Consider the following 19,649-nt stretch of genomic DNA (forward strand, 5'->3'; position numbering starts at 1 on the left):
AATATATTAGAAATCTTTCAATTACGATTCATATTCGTAACAAGAGAACGATAGCCGAATACAATCGAGAGTCGTGAAATGGCATACTTTAAAACGCAATGCCTCGTACATTTGTCACAGGGCTCGTCAAATTACAGATTCATTCGAGTCGACCGCGTGCCAGCCAGCTGACCAACACGATAACGAGGGCTGCCATATTATAAATGTAAAGTTTTATTAATAAAATAAATATATTAATCTAATTATTATAATAATATATGTGCGAGGTATATACGCAAATATACATATGTCACGGCGTTCGAGTCCATGTTACCTCAGAGATCGCCATTGATGTTTTACATCAAAAATTAATATTTTACGTTAATATATTATGTATTCCAAATTTAAATTAATAATTATTTTATAGTACAAAATTCTTGATAACGATATATTGAATTTGTTTAAACTTTGACAAATACTCGTATAATTAATTATTTTCAAAACATTTTCAGTAATACACAGGATTAAAGTAATTATTGTAATTATTTAATAATTATATTATAATTTGTTTATATATCAACTAAAACTATTAATCAAAAACGTTAAACTGGTTGTGCATACTATTAAAGTTCAAATTACTATTTAAGTTTTTTATTTATTTTGCTTTTTATATTCATTAATGTTGTTATTAACACATCGATATCCTTAACTAATTTGTTATAAATAAAACAGTCGTATCCACTAACATATTTAGTTTTAACAAAGGACATTAACCATTTTTTTTATGTTATCGGTAGGCGAACGAGAAAATGGGTCACCTGATGGTAAGTGGTCACCACCACCCATAGACCACGGCGCTGTAAGAAATATTGACTTCAACCCTGCTGTTTGGCATTAGAATATCTGATTTAATTGAAGGGAATTTAAAACGAACAAGACATTTGACCAAAATTTTATAAACTGATCATAGTGTGATCATATGAATGTTACTTTATATTTGATAGTGTAAGTGACACACGGACACCTCGCGCACTATTATATAGTAAAGAAATTTTTATTTACTTTTTCATCTATATTTTACTTAGACTCGTTCCATCGTCTAGACTGTTTCTTCGTTTCAAATGAATTACATCTAGTTGACCTAATTCCTTTTTTAATAATTTCGATGAAGCATTTATGCCAGGAGGAGAAAATAAGATGGAAATGAAAATTTTCATATTTCGAACATTTTTTTTTTTTAATTAATAAAGATCAAGAAGATCGAGGAACATCGGACATAGAAGTACAGTATTTTGCCTTTGATGCGAATATAATCTAATTTTAAAATGATTTCTAGACAAATATTGGTAACCCAATTTCATTTCTCCGAACGATAAAAAAAAAACTCCAATTGGATGTTACCAGTGGAGGTAATAGGATTATTAAATTAGTTTATTTTTTCCAATTCCATGAAAATGCTTATGTAGTGAATTAGTTAAATTGATTTTTTATTCAAAATGATTAAGTTTATTTATTCGACAATAATGTTAGCGGAAATACCGTCGATATAACTATATATTAAATCAATTAATTTAAACCTAACACGGGGCTTTGACACGCGGGCTTTCAACGAAACTTTATTTTGACGGCATCTGTCTAGATTATCGGTACACTATTGATTGAAAAGCTAATTGTGTGTTTTAGCAATACGGCAAATGCATTCATCGATGGAATTCGATGTGATCGTTGCTAATGTTTTATTTAATGATATTTCATTTATAGACGATATTAAAATTGACACTATTCTAGTATATTCATGTAGTTAGATTACTAGGAATAGAAACAGATTTTTAGTATTGCAAATATATTCAAAATATTTTTTAATGTTATCCTATAAATAATTTTCATTAAAATATATGCTATCAATATTTTATAGATTGTAGCATTTAACAAAAAGCAACTGGTAACCCTGACATCCCGTCACCGGGTAGTAACTATTTCAGTGCGGTATGACTTACATAAAATACCTCAAATTTTAACATAAACGTCGTAAAAGATTTGGAGCAAAAGTGTACTTATTACTGGCACAAAAAATAATATACAAAAAAGCGTTCATATTTTATATATATATATATATAGGTTGTGTAAAATTAATTGGTTTATGTAATTATAACTACATGTAAGGATTACTCCTTCCTTACTTCCAAATATCTTATTGCAGTTTTGTAAAAATTTTTGAGGGGAAGGGCACTGCTTGCACTTGCACACTATGACCTGAATTACAGTGTATAATGTACCTTATTAACAGCTATCCAAGTACTTTTTTTGAATTTATTGTCTGAATACCTTATTATCGAAATATTTCAAACTAAGTTATGTACTAAGCCGAGCGCTTGTATATTAATTTACATTATATTATAACTGAAGTTCAAATTATGCGTGCCTATTACCCTAGGGGGAAATATGGAATGGTAGATGGACAGTAAAATTGATAGAAATACCAATGCCCATTACTATTTGCCGACAGCATGGCGTATTGGTTACTCAAAACAGACTTGCATTTTAGCGTTGACGTATATTATAGTTTAGTATATGATCACGGCAATTATTATTTTATTTTTTAATTTTCTATGATTCTGTAAATTTATACGGAACCCTCGATACTTTAAGTAGAATCACCATAAACAGATTCCATTTCTTTTCGAGCAATATTTCATCAAATCGACACCGAGTTGATACTCGATGTCGGAACAAAGAGTTCTATTTATTAGCTTCGCTGTGTTACTGTTACGTTAACTACACACGCACACATACATTATAAATCGCTTGATTGTTTAGGTTAATAATTTGACAGGTCTTTTAACTATAAATAATGTTTACTTCCAAAGAATTTGTGAGAGAGTTACGTACATAAGATTTATTTATTAGTTGTGATATAGAATGACAAATGAAAAGATTTGAAGTATTTCTCATTACAAATTAGTTTAAAGAGATGTTTATAAAACTTGAAGTTAGTGTTGTTCGATTTTTATACAGGACGTATTAATTTTGTTACTGTTATTTAATCTTGCAAAACAACAAATGAAAAGCGCTTGTACTGAAATAAAATCTATTTTTATTTTATTTTCTATCGTTGTAGAAAATATTATATTTTGAATGTAAACTAACGCATTTGCTAGTGAATATTTTATTTTTATGTTAAGCTAAACGGGTATGTATAATTTTACGCGTAACAAAAAATTGAAACATGCAAATCTATACTAATTCACGAGGAGACTTTTTTTTTAATTCCTAAAATATTACCGGAAAATACAGCGCGTTTGATAGTGGGTTTGATAGCTGCTTTCAATTTCACTCACTTAAAATGTAGTTCATGTAAAGCGTAAGATTTATACACGAATATTTCGTAAACTTAAACGTGGTGCGTTACGTTAAATACTTACACAAAACCGTGAGAGAAAAGGGAGCCAGAGATATGTAACGGGACATTAAAGTTGTTAAACTAAGATTATTGTTATATAAAGTTCTATTTATATTTATATCGGAATCGAATGGAAACGTAATCGTAGCCGTTCAGTCGTTTTTGTTTCGAGTTGCGGTTCGATCGATAAATATATATATATTATATATGTAGGCGGACGAGTACATGGGCCACCTGATGGTAAGCGGTCACCACCGTCCATAAACGATGGCGCCGTAAGAAATATTAATCACTCCTTACATCGCTAATGCGCCGCCAACCTTGGGAAATAAGATGTTATGTCTCTTGTGCCTGTATTACACTGACTCACTCGCCCTTCAAACCGAAACACCATCAATATTGATAACATTGATAATACCTACCTAGACGGGCTTGCACAAAGCCGATACGAATAAGTAGAATTAGCTCTCAGTTTAAGCTGAGCAGTTTATTATTGAGTAATAGTTGAAGTACGGATCAGATAAGTTTGTAACATTTCCCTCCAGCTTATAATCAATTGAATATATAGAATAGTAAAAGTTAGGTATATTTAAATTGAAGTAGGCAGAGGTAACGTCTAATTTATACATTTTTTTTTTTATGATAACATTTAGTTTCATTTCACTCGGACATGAAACTAAATGACGATAAAGCTAAGCGTTAAACATTGTCCGAACACGACAACTTGTAGACCTATTTAAATGTATTTGCTTCGTTTGCTGAATTATAACAAGTAATGCAATCAGCAAATACGCGTTTTCGTCCACTTGTCGATGTTTAGTAGTATACTAAATACAGATACTTAATATTTCTTGTCTATACGGCAGCGAGTTTGATAGTTTGTATTAATGCTTGGTTTTGTTTTCAGGCGATGTCACAATTCAAGATTAAGTTTTCTTTTGTGTATTCTTAAGTGTCGGTTTTTATTTAACATTGAAATTGTTTTTGGGTCTCTGTAAATGTGTCCGTTATACGTGGAAATGCGCCAAATAATTGCTAGCTTTAATATTTAAGGTTATTTTCATTGCGGTTTTAGGTATGGTTGCAATGTACTACTGATAACTCGAGACGCTGGTTTAGCCAGTAATCTGTGGTTATGCACTATTATAAAATATTATCTGGATACCTTTATTACCTACTTACAACTTTTAGCTTTGTAATTTTTTTTAAGCATACTAATGACAATATATCACACTGAATGATAAAATAGGAGTTTTTTGTTGTCACGCGTTGGTCGCACGTGTGCTCGACTTTACCCTAGTAAATGAAAATAAAGCCTGATAGTTGACTTAAGAATGTATTCAATTTAAAATTCATTGTAAGTATTTGTGATCACAAATCTGACGTTATAGTATTTTATTTAACTACAATTATTATAAAAGACAGATGAGATATAACACTTTTCCTTCGTTCCATCCACGCATAGTTCCATGAGACAGCAATACGACACGGTCACCTATTTCACATACCTTACAAAACACGGTCAGAAAAACAATTACATTCAAATAAACATATAAAAAACAATATTTACGCCGTATAAGATACACATGGAAGTTTTATATGTCCTTCAATTCATATTATCGATTCAGGAAAAACTCTATAGTGATTTAATAACTAATATCTTTCCCCAATTATTATAATACGTATTATTTAAAAACCAAGCAATGCAAACCGCTTGTTTTGTTTATCTTGCGTCCCTGACACAAGTTCATGAGACGAGTGATGATCGGTTAGATACTAGATATTTCTGACGTGCGATTTAAAAATGTAAATGATGAAATATTATGAACATATTAACATCACCTATTATTAATATTTTTTAACATGAAAACGTGTGCGACTAATATCTAAAACTGTTCATAATATTATTATTGTAATCGATATCAATAATTTATCTCTAAACAATAATGAATTTCGTCGACTCGGTTAACACTGGTACAGTCAACGTAATCTCTCTTACGATGTTATTTCTAAAACGAAAAAAATGTAAATTGTCAAATATTTATATATTTAACTACCTCGTTGGCGTAGCTTATAAGGCTGAAAATCTCAATGGGCCGGGTTTAGGAAGTTGCCAATGACATAACCTTGTCTCGGAAAGCACGTAAACCCGTTGGGCCTCCGCCTGATCTCTTTTTAGCCGGTTCTGTCTGCTGCCACAATGGACTATGAATTTAAGAGACTTGATATATGTATTCTGCACAGACGGTTATTTTTTATAAATTACCAAAAAATCCACATTTGCGTCCTTGCGTAGAACATTTACCAAGTTGCTTAAAACTTATAAGTGGAAATTCATTTGAAATATATTTCTTCGAGACGGCATTTGATGCAATTTATAGCGTAACATCAGAGATATAACAGCCAAAGTGATCAAAAATATAGTTAAATATACTAAATAAACGCCGTGATGACCCAGACAATTAATAATTTAGTTACATAAGTCGAATCTTAGCCGATGATTCTGAGTTCAAACCCGAGACTAAATTTTTGTATTCATAATTAATTTCGAGTTCGACGGTGCCTTATTAGCCCAGTAGTGGGACATTTGCAGGATGTTATCAAACTAGATGAGTCCAAACATGTGATGCTTTCTATTGAACATTATTAAGTTCACTATCCACGCAGGAACCAAATTATTACAACCTCATTCGAATTATATACATTTGCAAAGTTGCAAATTTCGTACTACGATTAGAAGTAGTTTAAAATCTACTTCCTAGATTTGTTTACATAAATACTTTGTTACTTTATTATAAGTGCAACCAAAATACTAACTTATTGGGCATTACTTTCATATTTTTTCTTGATTGGATGTTTTAATGAAACCAGCCTTTGGTAGTTAAGACTACACCTGCTCTTATAGCATTTAATGACAATTTTAATCGGTTTAATATTATGTGTAGCCTTGCTTCTCTAGCGAACAATTTAATGAAAAAAAAAAAGTTAGAGCTGCAAGTTAAAAAAGGAAAAAAGGTTTTACTCAGCGTAAAGAAAATAAATGCTTTAGTAAAATTTGACCTTGAAATTTTATTCACAGCCTGTTCGAGAAGCTTCAAATTAAAAAAAAATAAACGATAAATAAAGAATATTCTCGATTGACATCTCCTGTTCCTAGGTTAATGCCTACACAATAATATTATTACCCTGACTTTACATTTACGCACGAGATGTTTACATCAATCGCCAAGATTATATGCCTAGAGAATTATCTGAAAGGGCGTGGATTTTGACTGATTACCAATCATCAAGCGAAGGTTGTTTTTATCGTTTTTTTTTTTTTTATAAATTCTCTGATTAATATACAAATTATTTTTTAAAAAACCAAATACGACATCGGATCGAGTCGAAGCGAAGACTTTATTTGTTCAATATGACTATTTATAAAAGCAATGTACAGAGTGCTCGAATGATACACTCATCCGAATCGTATGAGATCGTTATACAACAAAACGTATACAAAATCATTATAATATAGGGTAAGAGGAACGTAAACAAAATTATTGATTAAAGGCTGAATTAAATCTTAAATGTTATCTAAAGACAAAAAAACGTTCATAAGAATCAATTAAAGCATAATAAAGTATTTATTGAACTGAATATAAGCCAGTGGCGAAGAAAAACTGTGTAAGCTGAAATTGTTTGCCTACGAAATTTTGCCACCGCAGTCAATGTAGCTTGATTAGAAAACCATAATCACGTAGAGGCCCGCATATCTCCATTGGTCTGCATGGAAAAACTAACAATATTAAGTCAGATACTCTGTGGTACTAAGTTCTTTTTTGAATATTGAGAGGTCCTATAAAATTATATAATATCTTAGATAGACGGTCACGAATTGACAGTAAATGAGTGATTTTTTTTTAGTAGAAGTGGCTACAAACCTGAAATCAAAACACGCCCAAGTTAAGATGGTTAGATAGCATCAACAAAATATGAAAGAAAACGGTGTGATTAGAAACGGAGGGATAAGAAAAGACAAAGAAAGAACGAGCTTAAAACATCCGCCAGTGACTAATACTGATGATTATAGTGACGATGCAAGCAAAATGCCGAAAGATTATGCCTATAAATATTCCACAGCTGAGCTAAAGCCAGAAAAATCATGAACTATTAAGCACCAAATCCAGTGGCGCTTGCCCGGGCTTGAACTCATAATCTCCGCTTGAGATTCACGTAATCTGACCACAGGGACATATCGACTCTAAAAATAAATGACAATATTGTTTTTTATCATTAAAGAAAACAAATTTTGGTTCAGTTCTTATTGTTTCATTATTTACATGAATAATTTATTATTATTTTCACAGCGTATTCGATGTTGATAATGTAATGTAGTTTTATTTTAATAGGTTTCACTAAAGAGTTGAGATAACAAAACGTCTCTACAGCACTTAAAAATGATAAAAACAAATATTATGTAAAAACCGCGTGCAAAATTTAACACTTGACAGGCGTATATTCTATTTTTCATTATTCTTCGATATTATTAAAATGTTTTAAACAACACATATAGTCAAACTTATACCAGTTTAAATGCCAAGCTAAATTATTAACATTTAATTAGATTATTCTTTTGTCTTTAGAGATTAAAGATACTCCTCTACAAGAATCGTAGAGAGCTTGAACTGAAAAAAAAAACTTGAAAATAATAATACAACAGCTAAATTTTTATAAATAAATAATATATACTCAACATTTAACAAAACGTCTTTGAGATTACAAATACATTTTCGTATTTTGCAAGAATAAATGTCAAACAAACAAGGTCGGTGATGTAACTGGTGATGACGGGAGAACAGATAACACGGTTCACATTGATAGCCGCTAGCTGTGAGAACGTCACCGTCGCCTTATTATTGAATAATTATATTCAATTTAAAACATCTTATACCCACTATTTTCACACTGTAGCGAATTGAAAATCAAAGGCGGTACGAAGCGTCCCGTGTAGTGAATGACGTCACTAAAATCAAACATGGCGCCATGTCGTATCGCCATGTCAACTCATTACAGGCGTTTGCGCTAAAATAGTGCCAAAAAAACAATAAATTTCAATCAACACATTTTTTTATTTAAAGATAAGTTAGGAAACACTAATGTAATCATGAGTATGTTAACGGCTTTATAATTAGTATTGATAAATTAATTACCGGAAAACATTGTAATATTTACAAATACAGTGCCCCGCAGCTTAGTCGGCAACAACCTTTATTTGTTTTACTAATCAAAACTGTGAAGATTATTTGTCAATAACATTTATTTTATAGCTAATTATTATTAAAATAAGCAACAATGTTGAAATCAATTTAATTTCGATAAAAACTTTTCATCGTTTACGTTTGAAACCATATTTTAGATTGTCCATATTATGAACACCATAACGGCCGTGCGTTCCCAATTTATTCAGTCAATACATTTTGTATTAATCTCAAAGGTAAAAAATATGAGTGATATATTTCAATAATTTTTTTTCATATGGAAACCCACGCTTATTTTCTCATTGGTCTATTAATACGTTTAAATCTCATGTCAAAAATACTGATGAATTAGACTTATTACTCTATAAAAGGCTATAATAGGTATTTAGTCTGTAAACTATACAAAGATTATTATTATATTATAAATCATAAGTAAGCATGGTGTCAGTATTCATTAATTTTTAAGAATAATAAAATATAATTGGCCTTAGACGGGAAAGCAGGAGTGAACGACCCGCACGCGCATTCGTTCCAAATTTTGGCCAAAAGTTGCGTCTGGTGGGTACAAACTCACCCCAAATTACAACCTTGTAAGAAAGGAAGAAAATAAACACAATTCTTATTTTTGGAGAAGATATTTTTTCTCAGAACCTACTGGATCGAGTTTCGTAAAATAAATAAAATAAAGGCGTTTTATGGAAAAAATCAAATATCTATAAATAATATACAGTCTCACGAACGAAATTTCCCGAAAAACAGTTTTTACGTGGAAGTATAATATTCAATAAACATACTTATTTATGTATATTGGTGGAAATTTGTAACAACGGTGTTTCTTGTCGGTTCTTCTAGGAAGAACTTACATTTCGAACTGTTGGTAGCGTTATACTTAATTCTATAGTAGAAAACTGCGATACAAAAATGTTTTTATAATCATATTTGAATAAAGTATATTTTTATTTTGAGAAACATAAACTGGACTTATTCGATACAATGGTCATATTCAACTCGTAAAGACGACGTTCTAATAACCTATATTAATAAATTAGGAGACTCTTTTTGTACTATGTTATTGAATACTGACGTTTAAATGATACTTAATGAATTTCAAAAGCTTCTTCTAAGAGGTAGCAGCAGTGGGATAGAGTAAGGCAAGCGAAGATCGAGGTAGGCTTTGTGTAAGCAAGTTTGGGTAGGTAACTAGCACTACTAAATATGTGTTCTTATTTAAAGGGTGACTTAGCCAGTGTAACAACAGACACAAGAGGCCTCATGTTAGTTCCCAAAGTTGGCGTATTTGATGTTGGCGTGTAAGAAATGGTTAACATATCTTGCAGCGACCATCCCAACATACATCCCGTGTTCTATGTTAAGGAAAATCATCCTAAGAAGACTTGCATATGTCGGATGAAATTTTGACACATGTTACAACTAAATCGCATTAAAACATGCAGATTGTTGTGTCTCCAAATCCTTTTCCAAGACGTGAATTTTTTTTGTAAAATCTGTCAATTATTTTTTTCAAATAAGTTTACCATTTCAATATCTAATTTGGTAGAGATTACTTTGAATAATAACAACCGGAGTCGAGGGTACTGTTACTGGCTGTGTAATAAATAATATCAGAATGATTCAATTCCCTCACAAACGCAACCGAGTCGAATGGCCACTTGCATTGGTAACCCAACGCCGACATTAAATCATTTATTTTCTTTCTCACATAAGGTTTTTTTTTCAGTGTTTATTGTTTTGTGACAAAAAAGATTTATTGTTTAATGCACATTTGTTTCCAATATTTTATAGCCTTGACACATTAGCACGTTCTCAGTTTCAGTTCAAATAGTTAATTTAAGTTTATTGAAAAGTTTTCTTATATATATATAATTAAATATAGTTTTTGTATTTATGGCTACGGTACTTCCGCGTGTTCACAAAGTCAGCATTATTTACGACCTTTCACGTTTCGAACGGAGACAGTGTGCCAAATACCGATCAAAAAGTCAAAAGATTTATTATATATTTAATGTTGACATATTAATCAACTCAGTTTATAACCAAATCACGAACGCTTAATAAGGGATATTTCGTATTTAAATATTCACCGACATTTGAAATCTTGTGTTTAATGACAGGACAATAACGGAACTCTGAAGCGCTTTAGTTCTCGTTCAAAATAAATTGTCATTCTTAGTTATTTTAATTAGTCAGAAATCAAAAACCTAATGTATATATTTTTATAACCAATTAGGTAAGGCGTATTATTCTATATATTGTTGATGACAAAGAGACCAGGTTCGATTTTAATCCACAACTATATGTTATATTTAGTTTCGTATAAAAAATAACGATAAAGCTACTTATGAGTTCTTGTTAGTAGTTATCTATATTCTGTATCAGCAATAGCTTCACATACATCTTGTGACAGTTCAATAGTGCTTTTAAGAGCTGAACCCATTTTTCAAAGATGAGTCGAATTAAATAAATAGGACCAACTATGTCAGTTCATTATTATTGGACTATCTCATTTTTACAGCTATGAGTAAGATGCAGGACCTCCTTATATTTATAGTTATAAAACCATTTATCCTGACTTACTATCTAAACTAAACTACTAAAATAGATAGATAGCTTAAATTTGGAACATATGTTTATGGTCTAACGTAAACATCCGCTAAGAATCATTTTTGATAATTTTGTCTTTAAGGGGGCAAATAAAAGGCGTAGCTTTGTATGAATTATACCTGTACGAAGTCTTAGTTTAATTAAAGTAGTGATAAAGTACTTACAGTGTGATGAACTTGTGGCAAGTTGTAGATCATCCTACGCGCGTCGTACACGTTTGCAGGGATATCGTTCATGTCGAAAGGCAGCGCGTCCGGAGTTAAGCGCTGAGCGTCGCCGCCCTGCCGTGCGCCATCGGCGCGGGCCACTGGGAAAATCAACTTCGTTGTATTTTCATATTGGAACAAACCCTCGCCTTATTTATTATATTAACAGCACAGGTAAACGCTGGACTGCTAAAACGCCGCCAGCTATGGTGTTTAAGATATTATATTGCATAGTCTTACTAAGCCTTTAAACTTGAATATGATTGAATATACGAAGTGGTTTGCTAGTATACTAAGCTGCATTTAAACGTTCCCCGTTGTTAAAAAAAGGTTTGATACGCTTTATACAAACTCTTGAACTTTTTATTATTTTATAGGTAACTTGTTCACATTCGACAGGCTAGTCGTCAGACGTAGGGTATAACAAGTAACCCATGTCCTTACTTGGAGTTCAAGCTTGCATACTATGTTGCATCAAATTCGGTTCAGTAGTTCAGCTGTGAAAGAGTAACAGACGGACAGACAGACAGAGCTACTTTCGCATTTCTAAAATAAGTATAGATTAGACTTAGCAGCGTAACATTAACGTATTATTATTTATGTATTATAAATGACTTGACAAAATTATATATTATTATTTAGAAAATAAAACTCGTCAAACCGAAACACCAAATCGATGTATTGTATATGTTACTGTAAAATCTGGAACTAAGGTAAATCTTAAGATTTTCCAGTAAAACCTAAGATTTACCGACATGAGTTGCCAAATGTAAGTATTTATTATAAAGGGACGACATTTTCGGACTTTTACCATTCCAACCTAACCTAATCTAACATGTAAATCCTAAGAATTCGAATCCCAAAGATTTATGGACATTTACCATTCATAATCGGTAAAGATTAGGTTTTACTGGAAAATCTTAAGATTTACCGTATTTCGAGCTTTTACAGTAACATATATATCGTTTAATCATCGCTCGGTCGCCAATACTATAACAGAGGTACGTACTAACGGCTCGGCTACGAAGCGACCGGACAACTTGATTTTTTAGATAGAGTTAGTTAATATACCAGAGAGGCTTAGCGACTTATAATCCCAAAAAAAACGTCCAGTATTAAGCCAATAGAATTATATTTTAACAGCCTGTAAATTTCCCACTGCTGGGCTAAGGCCTCCTCTCCGTTTGAGAAGGTTTGGATCATATTCCACCACGCTGCTCCAATGCGGGTTGGCGGAATACACATGTGGCAGAATTTCGTCGAAATTAGACACATGCAGGTTTCCTCACGATGTTTTCCTTCACCGCCGAGCACGAAATGAATTATAAACACAAATTAAGCACATGAAAATTCAGTGGTGCCTGGATTTGAACCCGCAATCATCGGTTAAGATGCACGCGTTCAAACCACTAGACCATCTCGGCTCTTCATAGATAGAATTATATAGTAATTTTTAATTATTGAATATTCTTTAAAGAAGATTTAATTTAAATGATATAGTATCTTATTAATTTTGGATTCAACAGTGTTCATTAATATTTCTTACGAATTACTTTCAAAAGATTTAGTTCATACAAAGTTTTAACGATTCATAAAATTATGAAAAGACACTCGTGTCAGTTGGAACGACATGGACACTGAAATAAATAAACAGTGCTTGAGATAAAATTGTTATTAAAAGTTATTTCTAAAATTCAATACAATTATTTCACTTAGTAGGTCATGAACATAATATTAACTAGCAACCCGCACTGGTGCACTGCTGATACTAAATACACTACATATTATATATATGTATATATCTTTATATTATACTACGATCACAGCTTTTTCAATCAGTTCGTGGTCATATAGATCTATATTAAATGCACAATGAATTTGGGGTACTTAGTAGGACAAACATACACACAGATACACACTAATTAAATTTAAGTCTTTAGCAATATTTTATATTTAATATTTTCATATAAAATTCAAATTGAAAGTATCGAAATTTATAAATGAATAGTATCACCTGTGTTTATATATACAAGTACAAACAAAGTTTTCCATAATTTATAAAATCACAAATATTATATTCAAATATATTGGAATAAAACAAACAATTGTTACATAAGTATGAACTTCAATAACTCAAATGTACTCCACACAAACGAGAGCTATAAAGCATCTGACACACCTACGTAGTAAATTTTAACGAATACCATCGCTATGATGTTCATACAAAATTGTTATTCAATGAGAGTTAAACTGTTTTCTCTTTGTTCGCTGAAAACGCGGCAAAGGTGTTGATGTAGCTTTACAAAAAGTTACATTCGCGTGTGTTGAAGTCTTTACTTTCACGGATATAATTGATCTTGTTATTAAAAGCGTTCAGACTTTAGCTGCACGTTTTGTTACTGTCGCACATATACGATGACGCATGACTAAGAAAGGGACAGCACATCAATAATTGTCCCTGACTTCATCCCAAGCTCGTTAATAACATTGATATGCAGACTTTCTACCAAAATAAATATCATATAAGTATATAATAATATATTTTTACGTGATATCTAATACTAACTGCGGTTATCATATTTTAGAATCGAATATAACGTATGTCAAAGGGTAATTTTAATTCAATAATTTAATACTTATAAAGCAGTCACAACATATCATAATATCCATTATTATGTCGAATAGGTGCCATATTTTAAATCCAGGTAAATATCAATGGCCAAACAACTATCACGATAATAACCATTCAATTTTACAAAATAAAATACAATATCGTCATGGCGGACATTATCCGTATTGAAAAACTTATTGCAACGTTTTTGTAAATAAATGGTAAATCCATGGGTTGTTATAATATGAAATCAAAATCAAAATATTTTTTATTGGAGTAAGCAAAAGCACTTCATGTTACAAATTATTGTTGAATTAAATTTAAAGCTAACGTCGGTTCGGAAAGTAGATTCTAACGGGAAGAACCGGCAAGACACTATTTATTCTTTTTTAATTACAGAGTATATAAATACAGTATAATGAAATTTGCATACATCCAAGCTTTTTTTATCATTTACACAATCTTGTAACATGCCTTATTTATCAATATTCACGTGAGATTAAAAATTTTTAATAGGCCAAGGTAAAAATAGCCGTGGAATCTCATTATGGAAACGAATGCCGTGCCTCAGGAAGGATGTATTAACTATGCGAATCCGGAAACCAGGTATTATTAGTTTACCTTTCCTCCACGTGTGCATACAATGATTGACACATTTTCCTTCAAAAAGTTCTAAAATACGAAATTATAACACGTATTTGTTAAAAAGAAATATATTCAACGAATAGTTTATCCGTTGTATTAAAATATTTCCAACTGTACAGTGGAAATCGTGCACGAAGTTTGCCATGTTAATTTTCACTTATAAATAATGGTATAATTTTATGTAACTCTTGGCGGTTTTATCGTATCGTTTATTATGTAAAAACTGGTTAAGAAAACTAGTCGTTTCGTTTCAAATAAGTATTTTTCATGAGCAATGTTCAAGATATTTTTATCGCTGCCGAATCCCTACAGAGTAGAATGGAGAACAAAAAAATGTTTGTTACATATAAACATAATTTAATCTCATGTAAAAAAAACTTATTGATTGTATGGACGAGGGTAGCTGCTTCCTACGGATGATTAATAAATAATAATTATTTTTATTTAATTCCTACAAAAAAAAGTTACCTAAGACTGGAATGAATCGAATTGGACCAATCCACAATAAAATTCATCAAATTTTAGTAATATTTAATTCAATTACTTAAAATACAGGTAAACAGCGACGCGGCCCGGCTTCACTTAAAATGATTTTATATAAATATAATTTACACCCAGTAGCACTCGGAAATAATTATTATATCTTTTAACCAGTGAAAAACATAAATAAGTTTTTGATCCTTAGTCCTCATTACCCGCTATATACAAACAAAAAAAAATTACCTCTATATAATATAAGAATAATTTTAATTGGTGGAAAATAGTCTTCGAGTTGGAAGTGTGTAGTCTTCCGTGGCTCGGAAAACACGTTAAGTCGTTTAGTCGTGCGCCTGAACTGTTTCCTACTACTGTCGGATTTGCCGTCCCATTGGATTATGAGAGTTAGATAATAGAAAGTGCAGCACTGTCTGCGCAAACACTTTGGCATTATAATAGGTCTTACTTAGTTGGCTGGTCCCCATTGAGGTTGGCCACCATGGACGAAATCATCATATTTACAAATATTTTTTTATAGTTGTAACGGAATAGGCGTTTGTCTTCCATCTCACCTGATGGAAAGCGTAGATGAAGACGAAGGTGGTACACGTCCATCGAAACGAAACCTGTTCACTCTCTTCTCTTAAAGGCTCCAGAGTTCAACTTATCAGGAAAAATAGATACAGGCAGGTCGTTCCATATCTTGGCGACTCTCACAAAAAACGAGCCGTCGAACCATTTAGTTCGACTTTTGGATATGCAACACAAAGTATACAATATTTACAAATGACGACATGATATGAAGTAACTAAAGTATACGCACACATTATAAAACAAAATGAAAGGAATATTATAGTGAAAAAACAAAATCGTATACAAAAACAAAAACAAACGAAAATCCCGGTAGTGCGGAATGACGCGTCTTTTTGTTAATACGAACTTTAATTATTAATTATTGATGTATTAACCAAATTGTTAATTACTACACACTGCATTGTAACGCGCGCCATCCTCGCGCGTCACCTGCCTTTTGTTTTATAATCTGAGGGGATGAGAGTTATTATGAATTCTCTTAACACGGATGCCGCATAACTATTTGTTAAATAATGAGTACTGTAATATAACAGGAGTCAAAGAGTGTAGGTTAATTAATATTCGAAAAGCCGCAAAAGCTTGAATCTGTTCCTTTGAACGAAATTACAAGAGCAAACGTGAGCGTGAGGCGACCTTCAATAGCGAGGTTCAGAATATATAAAAAAAAATTAATTAACTCTTTATTGAAAATTGATGCAAACTTCAATAAACTCTTTGTACATTACAAAATGAAATAATTACTTTCCTTCAATAGGGTTAATAAGACATTACTGAAAACATTCTGTTACCGACTTTAGATATTTCGTTGTTTTAATAAATCACAAAACTATATTCTACAAATGTTTTAGTGTATCGGTTGATTCTTTCCGTTTAGATTAAAATATTTATTTTGTTTAATAATATGGTTTTTATTTTGACTCGAAATTGTATTTATAATAAAAGTCGGAATATCAGCCATTCGTTTGCTAGATACCGTGTAAGAAAAGTATACCAGCACACCTTATATAAATAATTATAGCATATAGCAGTTTGTGTGAGCAATATAATAGGAGAAGGCCGTAACAATTGTAACAATGTTTCACTTCTGGGCAGAAGTCTACTCCTCCCTTGTAGAGATGAGAAACCTTAGAACATATTGCGCCTGGATACTTTAATACTGCTTGGTGGACTTGTATTTAAATGCAAGTAAAATATCATCTAAAGCATGTTTTCTCACGGTGTTTTACTTCACCGCCGAGCACGAGATAAACTATATACACGAATTAAGCATAAGCAACCTCCGCGCTCTTCTTTGGAGGCTCCCGTTCCGCTCCCTCCTCCTAAGACCTTCAATAGCCTTTTACTAAGCATTTAATAATATGCTAGCCATTCTTTTAAGCCCTGTCAATTAAAATGCTAACTAAACTAGTTGACTGCATATTTATTGTTCATTTTATAAATAAACAAACATATCCACAGTAATTTTAATTTTAAATCATTTATATACGACCATACGACATGTACGACCTACTCGAAATACTTTTATTATTCGATATTAATATAAAGATGGGTACACATGCATGCATCTGCATGTACACAAGTATACTCTCCATCCCCTCATTCTCATAATCTGATGGGAAGCTAAAACACACAGACCACAACAAAGTGACACGTACTCTCCGAGGCACGGTAGTGTGAATACCACTTACTAGCAGACCGGGCTGTTACTGACGCAGTAACTCATAATTTATTTTTGCTCAACCAGGGTTTTGAACTCAGGATCCCAGGATCTTCGGCCGAATATGTAGTCACTGATTATTGCATTCAACCTCACCTTAATCTTTGAAGTAAGTTAAGTAACAGACCTTTTGTTGCTCAGCTGAAGCCGACTGAGGTCAAAAGGTAATCTAATTAAGAAATGTTTTTGAATCATGCTAAACATCATGGCTACATAATATTTCTTTGTTACTACAAAATTTATTTATTATATTTCTCATTGTGAATCGGCAGGCAGACTTGTAAATTGGCTACCTGTTGACGCCCGCCCATAGAGATTGACGCTATCACAAATATTAACCGATCCTTATATTGATATAACCAACTATTGCCGTTGACGGTACAATATGTGATGAGGATGTAATATCATCCAGTTTTTTTTTTTACTTTTAATGTAATTCAAATTGTGATTATTGATTTCGAATATCAATCTAAATTAATTATTTTTTTGTTATTGTTTAATGATTAATAAAGAAATTTAACTATTAAATTTAAATTATAAAACTGATATCGGTAAGAACAATATCGCTCTCTCGCTAGCTTTCCAACTCACGTCACTTCCGACGAAATCATTCAAACCAAAATAATTTGTACCCGTAGTACACCATACGAGATAATTATTTACTAATGAAAATATGATAAACTTATTGATTGTATCTATTACAATGTGATTAATTTGTAATACATATGTTTTCCACAAAATAATTGACCGAGTTAATTTAATTATCAAAAATCATTACAGTTTTTAATTAAGTTTCAAATTGTTGCCATAAAATAACTTGAGGTGATTGATTTATGATGATATATTTTTTTTTCTATCTATCGCATTTCAACTTTAACGAGATGGTCACTAGTGCTAATATTTCTGATAATTAAATAATTACGCCAATAAAGAAATTTTAAGACTTTGAAACGGAACGTAAACTATTTGCGTTTCCAGATCAACATATACCAAAACGTTTAATCGTACATAAATATATATGCAGTATTTTGGTTCACTATTAAAGTTCTGCTACTGAACCACACGATGTATTTATATAATACTTTTAATAAAATTTTCTGCTGCCCTTTACTTTTTTAAAGACTACAATACACTACAAGAGTACTGATAAATTTTAGTAACAACAAAACATCTTGTTGTATGTACAAGACTTGTTTTTACAAATGACCAACCTAGTGGTAAGTTGGGACCATATATAAAAATGGGTACGGTAGTACATTGACAAAGCCCATGCGCCACTAACCTTGAGAATTAAGAAGTCAGGTCCCTCGTATCTAAGTTACCCTATCTCAGTCGACCTTCAAATCAAACACTACTATGACGCTGTTTTGCAGTTGATTTAATTATGAGTGGGGGTACCTTCGGGTGAGTGTGACCTACCGAAATGGGCTCGCACAAAGCCCTACCAAAATTATCTAGTAAACTAAACCTCAATGTCATGTCACTATTAATAGTATAATAATAATACATATTATACAGTTTATATTGCCGTAGGTCCGCGGGTATCAATAAGCCAGATACTTATACTTATGTACAGTAAATAAATATAATTAACATAATTGTATGAAGTAAATAAATTGATAAATAATTTGTTACACTATTATTAATAGCTGTAAAGTTTGTATCAGCTTACGATTCTCTGGGGTCTCGGGAGTAGTCCTTGTAACTATTGTGATTTGTATATTTGAGGGTTTTATTTTTAATTTAATTTGTTTAAGTTATTTAAAATATGTGATTATGATAATCTCTCTGCCTCAGTGGGAATTCATCAGAAGCTACATATAATGCCCAAGTGTATTTTTTCACTCTCATAATCTGATGAGGCTTCAATACGACACGGCCAGAGTTCAAGTACATTAGTCAGGACGAATGAGTTTACGTGCTATTTGACGTACAAGAGTAGGTATATTGATTCCATTCTTCAAAATTTCGGAATGCTACCGAGAATTTGTTGACTGAAAAATACGAATATCATCCTATTGTTTTGATTGAAATTCGAACCAAAAACCTTAGAATTTATAGTTTTATAAAACACAAAGCACACGAACAACGCAGTTAAAAAATATGCTTAGAAGAAACGAATATGTATCCTTCGAAATGGAAATTCAATTGAAATTAT

The 19,649-nt window shown here is 31.7% G+C and overlaps 1 protein-coding gene across 3 annotated transcripts in view; it reads right to left on the reverse strand.

Moving 5' to 3' along the window:
* LOC125076134 (forkhead box protein L2-like) overlaps window positions 1–19,649 on the reverse strand; it is a 105,753-nt gene that overhangs the window by 84,348 nt on the left and 1,756 nt on the right. For all 3 annotated transcript variants that reach the window (XM_047688108.1, XM_047688107.1, XM_047688109.1), the window contains exon 2: window positions 11,406–11,548. In XM_047688108.1, the coding sequence (XP_047544064.1) occupies window positions 11,406–11,548 (143 nt within the window). The remainder of the gene's footprint in view (window positions 1–11,405; window positions 11,549–19,649) is intronic.

This window comes from Vanessa atalanta, chromosome Z (assembly GCF_905147765.1).
Source record: "Vanessa atalanta chromosome Z, ilVanAtal1.2, whole genome shotgun sequence".
In the NCBI taxonomy this organism is placed as follows: Eukaryota; Metazoa; Arthropoda; class Insecta; order Lepidoptera; family Nymphalidae; genus Vanessa; species Vanessa atalanta.